This window comes from Oncorhynchus mykiss, chromosome 22 (genome assembly GCF_013265735.2).
Source record: "Oncorhynchus mykiss isolate Arlee chromosome 22, USDA_OmykA_1.1, whole genome shotgun sequence".
Taxonomy (NCBI): Eukaryota; Metazoa; Chordata; class Actinopteri; order Salmoniformes; family Salmonidae; genus Oncorhynchus; species Oncorhynchus mykiss.
Window position 1 is genome coordinate 315,010 of NC_048586.1, and position 16,934 is coordinate 331,943.

The following is a 16,934-nucleotide window of genomic DNA, read 5'->3' on the forward strand; positions in this document are numbered from 1 at the left end:
TTTAGTTATTTTGCCTGGCAGTCCCTGGGAGCTGCATGAGTGCTCCCTGCATGCTGGTAGCCTAGAGGGAGCATTGCTCCTAAGTTAGTTGCACATCATATGTGACCGACCGGCTCGATTTGGTCTCATGTAGCAACATTTGAAATGTATAGACTCAGAGCTAGAAAATGGTATATCATACACTACAGTTGAGGAACAATGGGAAAGTAATTCTGCTTAGAAAGTTGATAACGATTGGCTCATTCGTCCCCCCTCCTCTCCCCTGTAACTATACCTCAGGTCTTTGCTGTAAATGAGAACGTGTTCTTAGTCAACTCACCTGGTAAAATAACGGATAAAAAAAACACCACTCCACTTTTGAGAAAATGGCCCTTGAATGTTTTGGTACACCTACTGGAGAGCTCTTTGTCTACACCCATTCAGCATCTTTCACACCTAAACCTCTAGCGTCGAGCAATCCCGTATCCGGGAGCGTAATCATAGCCTCAAGCTCATTACCATAACGCAACGTTTCCTATTCATGAAAATTGCAAATGAAATGAAATAAATATATTGAAACACAAGCTTAGCCTTTTGTTAACACTGTCATCTCAGATTTTCAAAATATGCTTTAACCAAAGCTACACAAGCATTTGTGTAAGAGTATTGATAGCCTAGCATAGCATTAAGCCTAGCATTCAGCAGGCAACATTTTCACAATAACAAGAAAAGCATTCAAATAAAATCATTTACCTTTGAAGAACTTGGGTTGTTTTCAATGACGAGACTCTCAGTTAGATGTTCAGTTTTTCCAAAAAGATTATTTGTGTAAGAGAGAGATCCGTTCATCACGTTTGGCTAAGAAAAAAAAACGAAAATGCAGTCACTTACAACGCCAAACTTTTTTCCAAATTAGCTCCATAATATCGACAGAAACATGGCAAACCCTGTTTAGAATCAATCCTCAAGGTGTTTTTCACATATCTATTCAATAATCTATCAGTGGTGGCAGCTGGCTTATCAGAAGAAAACGGAAAAATACTGCAGCTGGAGATTACGCAATAATTGCAACGGAGGACACCAAGCGATCACCTGGTAGATGTAGTCTCTTATGGTCAATCTTCCAATGATATGCCTACAAATACGTCACAATGCTGCAGACACCTTGGGGAAAACGTGGAAAAGGTAAGCTGACTCCTAGCTCCTCCACAGCCATATAAGGAGTCATTGCCATGAGGTTGTTTAAAAAAATGCGGCACTTCCTGATTGTATTTTTATCTGGGTTTTTTCTGTAACATCAGTTCTGTGGCACTCACAGACAATATCTTTGCAGTTTTGGAAACGTCAGTGTTTTCTTTCCAAAGCTGTCAATTATATTCATATTTTCGTGACAAAATATCTTGTTTAAAACGGGAACGTTTTTCATCCAAAAATTAAGAGCGCCCCCTATATCGAAGAAGTTAACTTCTTCGATATAGGGGGCGCTCTTAATTTTTGGATGAAAAAGGATTCACATCCTTAACTGACTTGCCTAGTTAAATAAAGGTAACACACACACACACCTGAACAGGCAGTTAACCCACTGTTCCTAGGCCGTGTGTGTTACCTTTATTTAACTAGGCAGTTAAGAAGAAATTCTTATTTTCAATGACGGCCTAGGAACAGTGGCCGTTCAGGGGCAGAACGACAGATTTGTACCTTGTCAGCTCTGGGGTTTGAACTTGCAACCTTCCGGTTACTACCCTGCCGCACTAAACAACCAAAGATTTCAAAAGTAAAGGCTTGTTTATACTACGTCTATCGACAGTTGTCGCAGTAACATCATGAACATTCTTTAATCGTCCAACCTCAAACTTGTCATTGTCACTAAACAAAAACAGTCTGCATGACGACAGCGGCATGGTAGTCCAAAATAGCATAACTAGTGTATGTTAACACCAATAAACCCACCCGTTTAAAATGAAATGGTGTACAGTGCCTTGCGAAAGTATTCGGCCCCCTTGAACTTTGCGACCTTTTGCCACATTTCAGGCTTCAAACATAAAGATAGAAAACTGTATTTTTTTTGTGAAGAATCAACAACAAGTGGGACACAATCATGAAGTGGAACGACATTTATTGGATATTTCAAACTTTTTTAACAAATCAAAAACTGAAAAATTGGGCGTGCAAAATTATTCAGCCCCCTTAAGTTAATACTTTGTAGCGCCACCTTTTGCTGCGATTACAGCTGTAAGTCGCTTGGGGTATGTCTCTATCAGTTTTGCACATCGAGAGATTGAAATTTTTTCCCATTCCTCCTTGCAAAACAGCTCGAGCTCAGTGAGGTTGGATGGAGAGCACTGTATATGTCAACCTAGCAAACTAAAAGCAACCTTTTTGTTTCTAGCTTGTTAGCTGACGAGCCAATTCAAATAATGACCATATCATATAGCTGACATCTATACTTTAGCTAATGTGTCTTCATTATTACAGGAAAATAAACTCAACAAGATCATTATTTAATGGCGAGCCAATTACCGAAAATGGCTTACGGTTGTGAGTGTGACAAATAAAAGCACGGCATTCTATCAGAGAATTTTTAGCACTAACTAATAATAACTGATGACTTGCTCAACACAATAACTGATGATGCTCAACACCTGTTGAATATGGCCGGTGTCAGTAACTGTGGGCAAAAAAAACTTAATGAAATTGTTGCCAGCAGCACAGTTCATCACCACAGCTCTGGATATCATGAAAACAGCCTAACCAGCTCTGCTAGTGCGAGTAAAATGGTCAGTGAGGCGTTCTCTCATTTGTGTCTGGGAGTAGCTAGCAAGCTAGCCAACGTTATCTTGGGTGCTTGACTGCCGGTGTGAGGTCAGAATGCTCAGAATAACCCTACTCCTTGGCCAAAGCCTCAGGTGTGCACTTTCAACGCTCCGAGAGTGAAACGCTCTGAGCGTGAGCACACTGGCACTCCAGATTAAATTTAAGAACACACCCGTTATATCCTAATTTGACTTTGGTGCAGGTCACGTTCTTCACATTACCGTCACTGGTAAACACATGTCAAATAAAATCGGTTTATTTGTCACATATACAGGTGTAGTGAAATGGTTACTTGCGTAGCGGAGTCTTTTGTGTAGCCTGGTAGGTAGGTAGATAGTTAGCTAAACAATAAACCATAATCCCAACTCATGTTACTACCCTGCAGGAATCTGCAGGTAGCTAACCAACCAGGTTCAATGTTAGCTAGCTAACATTAGGCTATACCTAGCAATGCAAATTGCTCTGAGATAAGACTAGTATTACTACACAGATCATACACGTAACGTTAGAGCCAGCCAGCTAATGTTAGATCGCTAGCTAACAGTACCCTTCAACTTGAAATGAAAATGACTTACTGACAAAATTAGACCGTATAATATCTGAAAATGTAGCTAGACGTGGATGGACGTTTCTCCCTCTATCACGGATGCCATGGTTTCCCTCAGTTTGAAGATGTAATCCGGAGACAGGTGTTTTATACAACAGCCTTCTGTGTGTTCACCCTCTGCATATTTTCAATCCAGTTTAAGAATTCTCTCCATCTCCTGAGCTATCATACTCTAATTCCACTATTTTCAAAACTTGGTCCCCCAGAAAGTGGAGAGCAACGCTTTTGCATTTCTGCTACGTGATATCTTTCAAAAGAGCCGCGTTAGAAAGGAATACCTACACATATTTACCATATTTACCAGCTCATGTTATGTTATATAGACAGAAGCGTCTATAATTGAGGTAATATGTACATGTAGGTAGAGTTATTAGAGTGACTATGCATAGATAATAACAGAGTAGCAGCAGCGTTCCAGAGGTGGGGGGGCAATGCAAATAGTCTGGGTAGCCATTGGATTAGCTATTCAGTCTTATGGCTTGGGGGGGTACAAGTTATTTAGGAGCCTCTTGGACCTAGACTTGGCACTCCGGTACCGCTTGCCGTGCGGTAGCAGAGAGGACAGTCTGATTAAAGTGGCTGGAGTCAATTTTTAGGGCCTTCCTCTGACACCGCCTGGTATAGAGGTCCTGGATGACAGGAAGCTGAGGTGCTGGGCTGTACGCACTACCCTCTGTAGTGCCTTGCGGTCGGTGGCCCGAGTAGTTGCCATACCAGGCAGTGATGCTCTCGGTGGTGCAGCTGTAGAACCTTTTGAAGATTTGAGGACCCATGCAAAATCTTTTCAGTCTCCTGAGGGGAAGAGGTTTTGTCGTGCCCTCTTAACGACTGTCTTGGTGTGCTTGCACCATGTTCATTTGTTGGTGATGTGGACACCAAGGAACTTGAAGCACTCATCCTGCTCCCCTACAGCCCTGTCGATGAGAATGGGGGTTGTGCTCTTTCCTCCTTTTCCTGTAGTCCACAATCTCCTTTGTCTTGATCACGATGAGCGATAGATTGTTGTCCTTGCACCACACGGTCAGGTCTCTGACCCCCTCCCTATAGGCTGTCTCATCGTTGTCGATGATCAGGTCTACCACTGTTGTCATCAGCAAACTTAATGATGGTGTTTAATTTGTTCCTGGCCGTGCAGTCATGAGTGAACAGGGAGTGAAGGAGGGGACTGAGCATGCACCCCTGAGTGGCCCACGTGTTGAGGATCAGCGTAGCGGATGTGTTGTTTCCTACCCTTACCACCTGGGGGCGGCCCATCAGGAAGTGTAGGATCCAGTTGAGGAGGGAGTGGTTTAGTCCCAGGTTCCTTAGCTTAGTGATGAGCTTTGAGGGCACTATGGTGTTAAAAGCTGAGCTGTAGTCAATGAATAGCATTCTGACATAGGTGTTCCTTTTGTCCAGGTGGGAATGGGCAGTGTGGCGTGTAATAGAGTGATTGCATTGTCTGTGGATCTGTTGGGGCGGTATGCGAATTGGAGTGGGTCTTTCGTATCCGGGAGAATGCTGTTGTGAGCCATGACCACCAGCCTTTCAAAGCACTTCATGGCTACCGATGTGAGTGCTACGGGGTGGTAATTATTTAGACAGGTTAGGAGATATCTGATAATTGTTTGTGTTTTCTCTCTAGATTATTGGCATTGGTCTGTGTGGGGTGTTTGAGCTGATCAAGGAGACTCTGTTCTCCCACCCCTCGCTGTGCCTGCGCAGCCTACAGGCCCTGCTGGACATGCTGCAGGGACAACAACCAGAGGGCTTCCAAACCGAACCTCCTGATGTACTGGGTGAGTACTAGCGCACACATGCTTGGGAAGACTCATGCACATGCTTTCTTTTTTTTTTTTTACCTTTTATTTTACTAGGCTAGTCGGTTAAGAACAAATTCTTATTTGCAATGACGGCCTACCCTATGCAAACCCTGGACAAGGCTTGGCCAATTGTGCGCCGCACTATGGGACTCCCAATCACAGCCGGTTGTGATACAGCCTGGATTTGAACCATGGTGTCTGTAGTGATGCCTCTAGTATTGAGATGCAGTGCCTTAGACCTCTGCGCCAGTCGGGAGCCCAATGCTGGGACTGGGCAGAAAACTGTATTTTACTATACTGGTATTGACGCACAGACCAGTTTGGATTTTCTTCTTTACATTCTATAACGGTATATCAATGTTTGCTTTGTTGAATGTAATAACAGAGGTGGAACTTCAAAGAATGATGGCAATCGTCTGTTAATGCCAGTTCGAGACTTCTAACAGCTGAGAACGCCTAATGAGCCTCGAGCACACTTTTTTCTTTTTTTTAAACAGGCGGAGATAGACTGTTCATAATAGTTAAACTATTCTACCTTGTTATCTAGCTAATAGATCCAAGTTGCCAAGACTTGAAATATGAAGACTACATTTCAACTCACTAGCATGTGGGCTTGTGCTTGAGAGAGAGTTTGAGTTCATTTTCTTTATTCACCTGTTGCACGAGTTTGGTCATTATTAGTGGATGTGTATTATGCATGGTTCTGGTTACATTAGAGTTTGGTCATTATTAGTGGATGTGTATTATGCATGGTTCTGGTTACATTAGAGTTTGGTCATTATTAGTGGATGTGTATTATGCATGGTTCTGGTTACATTAGAGTTTGGTCATTATTAGTGGATGTGTATTATGCATGGTTCTGGTTACATTAGAGTTTGGTCATTATTAGTGGATGTGTATTATGCATGGTTCTGGTTACATTAGAGTTTGGTCATTATTAGTGGATGTGTATTATGCATGGTTCTGGTTACATTAGAGTTTGGTCATTATTAGTGGATGTGTATTATGCATGGTTCTGGTTACATTAGAGTTTGGTCATTATTAGTGGATGTGTATTATGCATGGTTCTGGTTACATTTGAGTTTGGTCATTATTAGTGGATGTGTATTATGCATGGTTCTGGTTACATTTGAGTTTGGTCATTATTAGTGGATGTGTATTATGCATGGTTCTGGTTACATTAGAGTTTGGTCATTATTAGTGAATGTGTATTATGCATGGTTCTGGTTACATTAGAGTTTGGTCATTATTAGTGGATGTGTATTATGCATGGTTCTGGTTACATTAGAGTTTGGTCATTATTAGTGGATGTGTATTATGCATGGTTCTGGTTACATTAGAGTTTGGTCATTATTAGTGGATGTGTATTATGCATGGTTCTGGTTACATTAGAGTTTGGTCATTATTAGTGGATGTGTATTATGCATGGTTCTGGTTACATTAGAGTTTGGTCATTATTAGTGGATGTGTATTATGCATGGTTCTGGTTATATTAGAGTTTGGTCATTATTAGTGGATGTGTATTATGCATGGTTCTGGTTACATTAGAGTTTGGTCATTATTAGTGGATGTGTATTATGCATGGTTCTGGTTACATTAGAGTTTGGTCATTATTAGTGGATGTGTATTATGCATGGTTCTGGTTACATTAGAGTTTGGTCATTATTAGTGGATGTGTATTATGCATGGTTCTGGTTACATTAGAGTTTGGTCATTAGTAGTGGATGTGTATTATGCATGGTTCTGGTTACATTAGAGTTTGGTCATTATTAGTGGATGTGTATTATGCATGGTTCTGGTTACATTAGAGTTTGGTCATTATTAGTGGATGTGTATTATGCATGGTTCTGGTTACATTAGAGTTTGGTCATTATTAGTGGATGTGTATTATGCATGGTTCTGGTTACATTAGAGTTTGGTCATTATTAGTGGATGTGTATTATGCATGGTTCTGGTTACATTAGAGTTTGGTCATTATTAGTGGATGTGTATTATGCATGGTTCTGGTTACATTAGTAACAACAGTGAAATGTTCATAGACTGACTTGAAAGCCAGCTAAGTGATTGCTGCAAACAGGCAGGTTATTTTTCTGAAGTATTTGTATTATTAGTGGGCCTTAGGTTTGTAGAAGGCTTATATTTACGAACACACACACACGGTATGTTTTTCACTCCTCGTGAGGCTCTAAAATGAATTTCCTATTTTCCCTAAACATACTCCGTAACCCAACCCCTAAACCTAACTCCTTATGCTAATTGTAACCCTAATTGTAACCCTAATCCATGAGCTTAAAAAATAGCCTTTGTCCTCATGGGGACATGGGAAATGTCCCCACGAGGGAGAATTTACCATGTTTTACTACTAAATAGACACCCACTCACACGCACTTGTGCAGACATAGGTGTGCACACATATTGCAGACACAGGTATGCACACACATATTACAGACACACAGCCTTTTCTAACCCTCTGTCTCCTCACTACAGAGTCTTTGTTTCACCTGCTGCTGGAGACAACGGTGCGCAGCACAGGGATGAATGACCCCACGGGGCAGGCCCTCACCGCCCTCTCCTGCGCCTGCCTCTTCAGCCTGGTGGTGTCCTGGGGAGACACGGGCAAGACCCTGCAGGCCGTCTCCGCCATCCTCACCAACAACGGCAGTCACACCTGCCAAACTATCCAGGTGAGACAACGTGGCACAACACTAAACAACACAACACACTTCCTATACAACCCAACTGAGGTTAGACACAGGTTAAACCTGCCCCATACCTCTCTGCATTTAAGTTAACACAGCACACATCCTATACGTACAACCCAACTCACACAGGTTAGACATAGACTATACCTACCCATAGCACCCCATATAGGTGAGACAACACACGCATCCTAGAAGTACGACCCCGCCCCCTCATCCAGATAGATTAGGCGACCTACACTACCGGTCAAAAGTTTTAGAACGCCTACTCCTTCAAAGGTTTTTCTTTTCTTGTTACTATTTTCTACATTGTATAATAATAGTGAAGACATCAAAACTATGAAATAACACATTCATCTAAACTGGTCCATGCGTTCCATATGGAATCAATCCATCATCCCAAACCATAGCAATTTGGTTGAGATCGGGGGATTGTGGAGGCCAGGTCATCTGATGCAGCACTCCATCACTCTCCTTCATGGTCAAATAGCCCTTCACAGCCTGGAGGTGTGTTGGATCATTGTCCTGTTGAAAAACAAATGATAGTCCCACAAAGTGCAAACCAGGTGGGATGGCGTATAACTGCAGAATGCTGTAGTAGCCATGCTGGTTAAGTGTGCGTTGAATTCTAAATAAATCACAAAGTGTCGCCAGCAAAGCACCCCCACACCATAACACCACCAACTCTATGCTTTACGGTGGGAAATACACATGCGGAGATCATCCGTTCACCCACACCACATCCTTCTCCATCTGACTCTGCCGTTTTGGATTGAGAAACTGACGATACAACAACGCAACAAATACATTGATCATCTCAGCAAGGTTTTACCCGTAGTCGTGGAGCTGGGGGGAAGTGCAACTGAAATGTAACTGAGATGTAGTTGAAATAAACATCTGCATTTTGAAAGAGTTAATTATTTTATGAACAAATACTGTATATGCGTCTACATGCATCTTCCATGGTCCAGCTACAGCTTCTTCTGACAATGTAGAAAAGTGTGCACGCTTGACAGAGAAAGAGCATTGTTTTAAATTGTTACTCTTCTTCATCCTCATCATTCAGTTAATTCAAATTCAATTGTAATTAGGGTTTGCAAAGGGTCAAACATTTTGGTAAATTTCTGAAATTTTTCATGACAATTTCCATAGGATGTTACACTGGAATTTTGGGAATTTTGCTTAAATTCATCAAAAACGTATCCTATAACAGTGAACCTAGTGAACCTAATGAGATGCTATTGAGCCCACACTACTAAACTGTCTGAGCCAAGGACATGCTTTCAGGTATGTTTTTATTACAATATCGGATGGGGGGAATATATTTTATGACATGCATGATTTTTTTGTTAACTAGTAAATAGTAGCCTACAGCAAAGTGTGTTTAAATCCTTTCTAACTTGTTAACAATTTCTTGTATCATGTATTTTGGGAGAGAGTGGTAAGCAGCCTGAAACTCTGCAAGACTCTGCTTGCAGATGTAAGAGAAGAAATCCGTACTGCCCTGCCCACTTCACTGTTGTATTTCAAAACTGCAGTTTTGTAGCATCAAAAAGCGAAGACTTCTGAAGCCCATACACGTCACAGCGTACATGTTGAACCCCAAGTATGTTGGCAAGAGCATCCTGTCTCGCGCAGAGATCAACAATGCCTATGGTGTCATCGCCTGGATGAGGGAAAGGTTCTTGGCAGTCTTGCGACGTACACTTCCAAGCAAGGGCTTTGGGATGGAGACGCAATATGACAGTCGTGCCAACATAACTCATCAGCCACCTGGTGGAAGGGACTTTGTGGATCTGAGGCTCTTTCCTGTTGTCTCCATCATCCTCCAAATCCCACCAACATCAGCCGCCACGAAGCACAACTAGTCCTTGTTTGGGAATGCACACACAACAGGCCGACCAATACAAGGGTTGAAAAATTGGTGGCTATCTGGGCAAATTTGAGTGTCTTTGAGCCTGACAATGAGCCATCCTCAACAAGGTTGGAAAGTGACAGTCAAGCTGAGGCCTCAGAGCCTGATGTTCAAGAGGTGGATATTGACGTCCAGGGAGAAGACATGGACGCCTGAGAGGAAGACAACCAAAGTTAAGCATGCTCAAGTTTTCAGTTTGTCTTATTTCTTGTTTGTTTCACAATAAAAAATATTTTGCATCTTCAAAGTGTTGTGTAATAAATATATTTTAATTCCAGGTCGTAAGGCAACAAATTAGGAAAAATGCCAAGGGAGGGTGAATGCTTTCGCAAAGCAACGTATGTTGATAACGTTTTTGGGAGATGCGATGGATCATTCAATTTTCTCTTTTGTTGTTCAGTGAAATCATCCAATGTGAAGAGTCAATTCATGTAATTCAAGTTCAATTTGTGACTAAATTGTTTTTTTATTCATACTGTAAGGATTTAATTATGTCTACATATGATAAGGTTTCTGTTTCTGTTTCCATATATTGTAAATATATCCAATACAAAAAACATCTATATTTAAATGGTATTAATTTGTATATATTCCCCTCTAATTCCCATATACCCATACCTTAATTGTAATACATTTTGTCACTCCCATAGCAAAGTTTAAAAGCAGACGGATTTGTGAAATTGCTTTATTAGACCTTTTTCTGTTGCATGAGGTTTGGTGATTACAGAATCGGTAGGATATTAAATAAACACTGAAATAGGCAACAGAAGCAGGAACATCACTCTACTCATTCCTGGCTTTCGTTAAAAATAAGTTGTATTATAATGCAGAGTTAGACACATTGCTTGATATTGAGTTAGAAATGTACAACTTTATAGTACTTAAGCATCGGAAACATTGCAAGTTGGCCCTTTTTTGGCATTAAGCTACACTTTACAATCGGACTCAACTCTGACTGACCCGCAGCATCTATCGGTAGTCTAAACTGTAGCACAAATTGCGGGATTGTTCACACCTAGCTGAGCTATTAGACTATCCTTGTCTAAATTAATGGAGGTGTGAATGTTTCAGTCACTCTCTCCTATCGCAGTCCTGTTTCAGTCACTCTCTCCTATCGAGTCCTGCATCATGCAAGTAAATCAGCTGCCAGCTTGTGGATCTTGTTGATTTCCTCTTGCTTTTAGAGGTCTACTGTCCACCTGGTAATTGTGTGGTTCCAAATGATAGTGTCACCTTCAGATGGATGTGTGGTTTCAGGGAGAAGCCAGCTGTGAGCCTGCGACCAGACACAGTCGATAAAGGGTCACCTTCAGATGGATGTGTGGTTTCAGGGCGAAGCCAGCTGTGAGCCTGGGACCAGACACAGTGGATAAAGAGTCACCTTCAGACGGATGTGTGGATTCAGGGAGAAGCCAGTGTGACTCGCCACCTGGATTCGGTCTTATGTACCAACATTTGAAATAGTGTTTTTTTTTTTTTACATTAGAAAAAAGGACTCAGAGCTACAAAATGGTATAGCATACATTGCATTTGAGGAACAATGGGAAAGTATTTCTGCTTTGAAAGTTGATCAACTTGTAAAATCGCCTTTTGAATGTTTTGCTATCTAGTGAAGAGCTCCTCTTTGTCTACACTCATTCAGCATTAGCCCCACCAATCTTGTTTATCTCTTAAAGAGCCCATTTGACGCTCTGGCCGGTGAATTGTTTACGTCTGGATAGCATGAAAACAGCCGAACCAGCTCTGCTGGCAACAATTTCATTAAGCTTTTTTGCAGACGTTTACTGACACCGGCCATATTAGCTAGTTAAACAATGAGCAGTGTCAACAATAGGAGCTAACAACCATGTTCAATGTTAGCTAGCTAACATTAGGCTCTAACTTGAACAGCACACGGCTCTGGGAAACTAATAATAATGTCAGCTAGGGAGCCAGCCAGCTAACATTAGCTAGCTAGCTAGCTAACAGTACACTTTAGCATAAGACGTATAGCTAGCTTGGTAAACAAAGTGTAAGTTCACACACGTCACAACATTAGCTAACGTTAGCTAGTTAAACAACAATGAACAGTGCCACAGTGCTGGAAGCTAACCAACCATGTTTAATGTTAGCTAACTAGAACAGCAAACGGCTCTGGAAACAAATTATATCAGCTAGGGAGCCAGCCAGCTAACGTTGCTAGCTAGCTAACAGTACACTTTAGATTGAAATGAAACCACTTTGTCAAAATTAGAAAACGTGTAATATCAGAAAAGGTAGCTAGCTATCTTACCTATATACATCATCGTGCATGGACGCGTCTCCCTGTCAGGAATGTCATGCCACGGTAGCCCTTAGTTTGAAGACGTAATCCGGAGACAGGTGTTTTCTCCATCTCTTTAGCTATCATACTCTAATTCCACTAATTTAAAAACTTGATCCTCCAGAAAGTAAAAAAAAAAAGCAGAGTTCGACAGAATTATCCACGCAGACTGACGAGCTTCTATGGCAGACCAATCCGAACTCCTCTCTCGGCATGTTCAGCCCACTCATTATCTCAGCCAATCCTGGCTAGTGGGAAGGTTGCTCGCTTTCTCTGTGGCTTAACCAACAATTGTATTTACTGATTGGATACAAGTTTGTTATTAAGACACATGAAAGTTCACATAGTCAAGAAGGCATTTCAGCCAAAAAACGCATTTTAATAAAAAAAATTTTTTTTACTTTCAAATGGCTCTCCTGTGAAGTTGTGACTTGCTGTGACATACACCTAGTTTCCTGAATCGGGTCACATAATTGTCTAATATTAGATGGCTCTTTAAAACTTCTTCAGAATCGGTGGGTCCCCTGCGGGACGTTGAGCTAACGTAGGCAATTTGCATGAGGTTGTAAGTAACAAGAACATTTCCCAGGACATAGACATATCTGATATTGGCAGAAAGCTTAAATTATTGCTATCTAACTGCACTGTTAAACAAACACTCAAACAGGCAACAGAAGTAGGATCGGTCTTATTTTTGAAAATACATTGATGTTTTAAAAAGCGATGCACATTTAACAGTTAGGTTATTGATTATAGGCCTAATTAAGTTCAGGTTTCCCCTCTCCTCACTTTTTGTAGGCAATAAGGCAAAGGCATTTTTCAAATTTCCTCATTCTGCTGCTGCCTCCGGCATTGTTCTCAACACCAACATGTTGGTTAATCTTGCTATTATGCACACAGAAACATGGTCTAGGAAAAGGCTCCAATTCAACAGTGCACTGATGTGCTTCCAAACTGTGATAAAAATTAGACCTCTACATGCTTTGTAAGTAGGAAAACCTGCACAATCGGCAGTGTATCAAATACTTGTTCTCCCCACTGTATATGAAATGTATTAATTACACCGTTTGATTGTTGCAGTCAAAATGACTGCTCATTAGTTTGAAGGTGGGTTCCATCGAGGCCCAGCAGTTTGTCTCCTCCCCTTCTACACTGATTGAAGTAGATTTAACAAGTGACATAAGGGATCATAGCTTTCACGTGTATTCACCTCTGTCTGTCTGTCATGGAAAGAGCAGGTGTTCGTAATGTTTTGTACACTCAGTGTACAAAGGTTAATTTAACAGTAAAATAAGACGATGCATAAAAAAATTTAAGCTGTGAATGCCTCAAACTAGTTCACCAAGTTATGTTGTTACTGTGTGACTGGCATGCTAGCTGCTAGCATGAAAAACCCATATTTCAAATTGGCAAGAAATAGTAATTAATGCAATGAAATATGCTATAATGTGATGATAGTTCAGAAAAAAATTCTAAAGACTTTATCTGCGGGCCACTAGTGGGAATTTACACACTGTCAATAACTTCGGAATAAAACATGCAGATGAATTGGTTGAAACATTAAACAGTAAAGTTATTATAAATAAAAAAATATAGAAGTGGGCTTAATAGGTAAGTTTTCCCAGCTAATTGTTTTTCAAGTATAATAACACCAAAGGGCTGTATCGCCACTACAAACATCCCTAATTGCCCACACCTATGCAAAATCAACACTAGACAAGACTTCCTGGCAGAGCGTTATTTCTATCCCAATCCTTGCCCCAACCTGTGCATGAACTAGGGACACTGAACACATCTGTGTGAGGACCTTTTCAAGGAAGAATGTGTTAGTTTCTTATGATTCTATGCATCATTTTTTAATTTTCTTAATTGTTTTATATTTTTTTGCTTGCTTACAAATGTATGTTATCTATTTATTTCTACTAAGTTTTGTAACTTTCCCCAGGTCGTTGCTGTAAATGAGAATGTATTCTGTCAACTCACCTGGTAAAATAAGGAATAAATTAAACATCAACAACTGTCACACATGAATCATTGTTAGCTATCGCTCCATAAAATCCGTAGAAGGGAAATGACTACTTCCAAGGTCTCAGAGAGATGAAGTCGCCAAGTGAATGCTGCTAGCGTGCACCTCAAACTAGCTAGCCATTTCACATCGGCTACAAAGCACATTTTACACGTTTCGTAAACTAACATCTTACTTGCAGCTCCTTCCTAACAACAGAGAGAGAAAAAGAGAAACAATAGAAAAATAATAAGGAATAAATACACAATGAGGCATTATAACTTGACATTATACGATATGCAGGGGTACGAGGTAATTGAGGTAAATATGTACATATAAGTAGGGATAAAGTGACTAGGCATCAGGATAGACAAACAGTAACCGCAGCGTATGTGATGGGTCAAAAGAGTTAGTTCAAAAAGGGTCAATGCAGATAGTAAAATAGTTAACCAATAGCTACCCAGACTAAATATTTAGCAGTTTAGCAGGGGCACAGAGCTGTGTTTAAATAGTACTTATTTTCTTTCAAATACTTTTGAGTATTTGCTTGAGCCTGCCTGGAGAGCCAGATACACTACCGGTCAAAGGTTTTAGAACATTCAAGGGTTTTTCTTAATTTTTTACAATTTTATACATTTGTAGAATAATAGTGAAGATATCAAAACTATGTAATGTTATTTAACTTGGCAAGTCAGTTATTTACAATGACGGCCTAGGAACAGTGGGTTAACTACAGTGCCTTGCGAAAGTATTCGGCCCCCTTGAACTTTGTGACCTTTTGCCACATTTCAGGCTTCAAACATAAAGATATAAAACTGTATTTTTTTGTGAAGAATCAACAACAAGTGGGACATAATCATGAAGTGGAACGACGTTTATTGGATATTTCAAACTTTTTTAACAAATCAAAAACTGAAAAATAGGGCGTGCAAAATTATTCAGCCCCTTTACTTTCAGTGCAGCAAACTCTCTCCAGAAGTTCAGTGAGGATCTCTGAATGATCCAATGTTGAACTAAATGACTAATGATGATAAATACAATCAACATGTGTGTAATCAAGTCTCCGTATAAATGCACCTGCACTGTGATAGTCTCAGAGGTCCGTTAAAAGCGCAGAAAGCATCATGAAGAACAAGGAACACACCAGGCAGGTCCGAGATACTGTTGTGAAGAAGTTTAAAGCCGGATTTGGATACAAAAAGATTTTCCCAAGCTTTAAACATCCCAAGGAGCACTGTGCAAGCGATAATATTGAAATGGAAGGAGTATCAGACCGCTGCAAATCTACCAAGACCTGGCCGTCCCTCTAAACTTTCAGCTCATACAAGGAGAAGACTGATCAGAGATGCAGCCAAGAGGCCCATGATCACTCTGGATGAACTGCAGAGATCTACAGCTGAGGTGGGAGACTCTGTCCATAGGACAACAATCAGTCGTATATTGCACAAATCTGGCCTTTATGGAAGAGTGGCAAGAAGGAAGCCATTTCTTAAAGATATCCATAAAAAGTGTCATTTAAAGTTTGCCACAAGCCACCTGGGAGACACACCAAACATGTGGTAGAAGGTGCTCTGGTCAGATGAAACCAAAATTGAACTTTTTGGCAACAATGCAAAACGTTATGTTTGGCGTAAAAGCAACACAGCTCATCACCCTGAACACACCATCCCCACCGTCAAACATGGTGGTGGCAGCATCATGGTTTGGGCCTGCTTTTCTTCAGCAGGGACAGGGAAGATGGTTAAAATTGATGGGAAGATGGATGGAGCCAAATACAGGACCATTCTGGAAGAAAACCTGATGGAGTCTGCAAAAGACCTGAGACTGGGACGGAGATTTGTCTTCCAACAAGACAATGATCCAAAACATAAAGCAAAATCTACAATGGAATGGTTCAAAAATAAACATATCCAGGTGTTAGAATGGCCAAGTCAAAGTCCAGACCTGAATCCAATCGAGAATCTGTGGAAAGAACTGAAAACTGCTGTTCACAAATGCTCTCCATCCAACCTCACTGAGCTCGAGCTGTTTTGCAAGGAGGAATGGGAAAACATTTCAATCTCTCGATGTGCAAAACTGATAGAGACATACCCCAAGCGACTTACAGCTGTAATCGCAGCAAAAGGTGGCGCTACAAAGTATTAACTTAAGGGGGCTGAATAATTTTGCACGCCCAATTTTTCAGTTTTTGATTTGTTGAAAAAGTTTGAAATATCCAATAAATGTCGTTCCACTTCATGATTGTGTCCCACTTGTTGTTGATTCTTCACAAAAAAATACAGTTTTATATCTTTATGTTTGAAGCCTGAAATGTGGCAAAAGGTCGCAAAGTTCAAGGGGGCAGAATACTTTTGCAAGGCACTGTACCTTGTTCAGGGGCAGAACGACAAATTTTTACCTTGTCAGCTCGGGGATTCGACCTAGCAACCTTTCGGTTACTGGCTCAACACTCTAATCACTAGGCTACCTGCCGCCCCAAAGCATTCCAGGTAAATAAATAACACACATGGAATCATGTAGTAACCAAAAAAAGTGTTAAACAAATCCAAATATCTTTTATATTTGAGATTCTTCAAAGTAGCCACCATTTGCGTTCTCTCAACCAGCTTCACCTGGAATGCTTTTCCAACAGTCTTGAAGGAGTTCTCACACATGCTGAGCACTTGTTGGCCGCTTTTCCTTCACTCTGCGGTCCGACACATCCCAAACCATCTCAATTTGGTTGAGGTCGGGAATTGTGGAGGTCAGGTCATCTGATGCAGCACTCAATCACTCTCTTTCTTGGTCAAATAGACCTTACACAGCCAGGAG

The 16,934-nt window shown here is 40.9% G+C and overlaps 1 protein-coding gene across 8 annotated transcripts in view; it reads left to right on the forward strand.

Moving 5' to 3' along the window:
• mycbp2 (MYC binding protein 2) overlaps positions 1–16,934 on the forward strand; it is a 294,316-nt gene that overhangs the window by 41,897 nt on the left and 235,485 nt on the right. For all 8 annotated transcript variants that reach the window (XM_021578600.2, XM_021578599.2, XM_021578604.2 and 5 more), the window contains exons 4-5: positions 5,025–5,178; positions 7,690–7,886. In XM_021578600.2, coding sequence (XP_021434275.2) covers positions 5,025–5,178; positions 7,690–7,886 — 351 coding nt within the window. The remainder of the gene's footprint in view (positions 1–5,024; positions 5,179–7,689; positions 7,887–16,934) is intronic.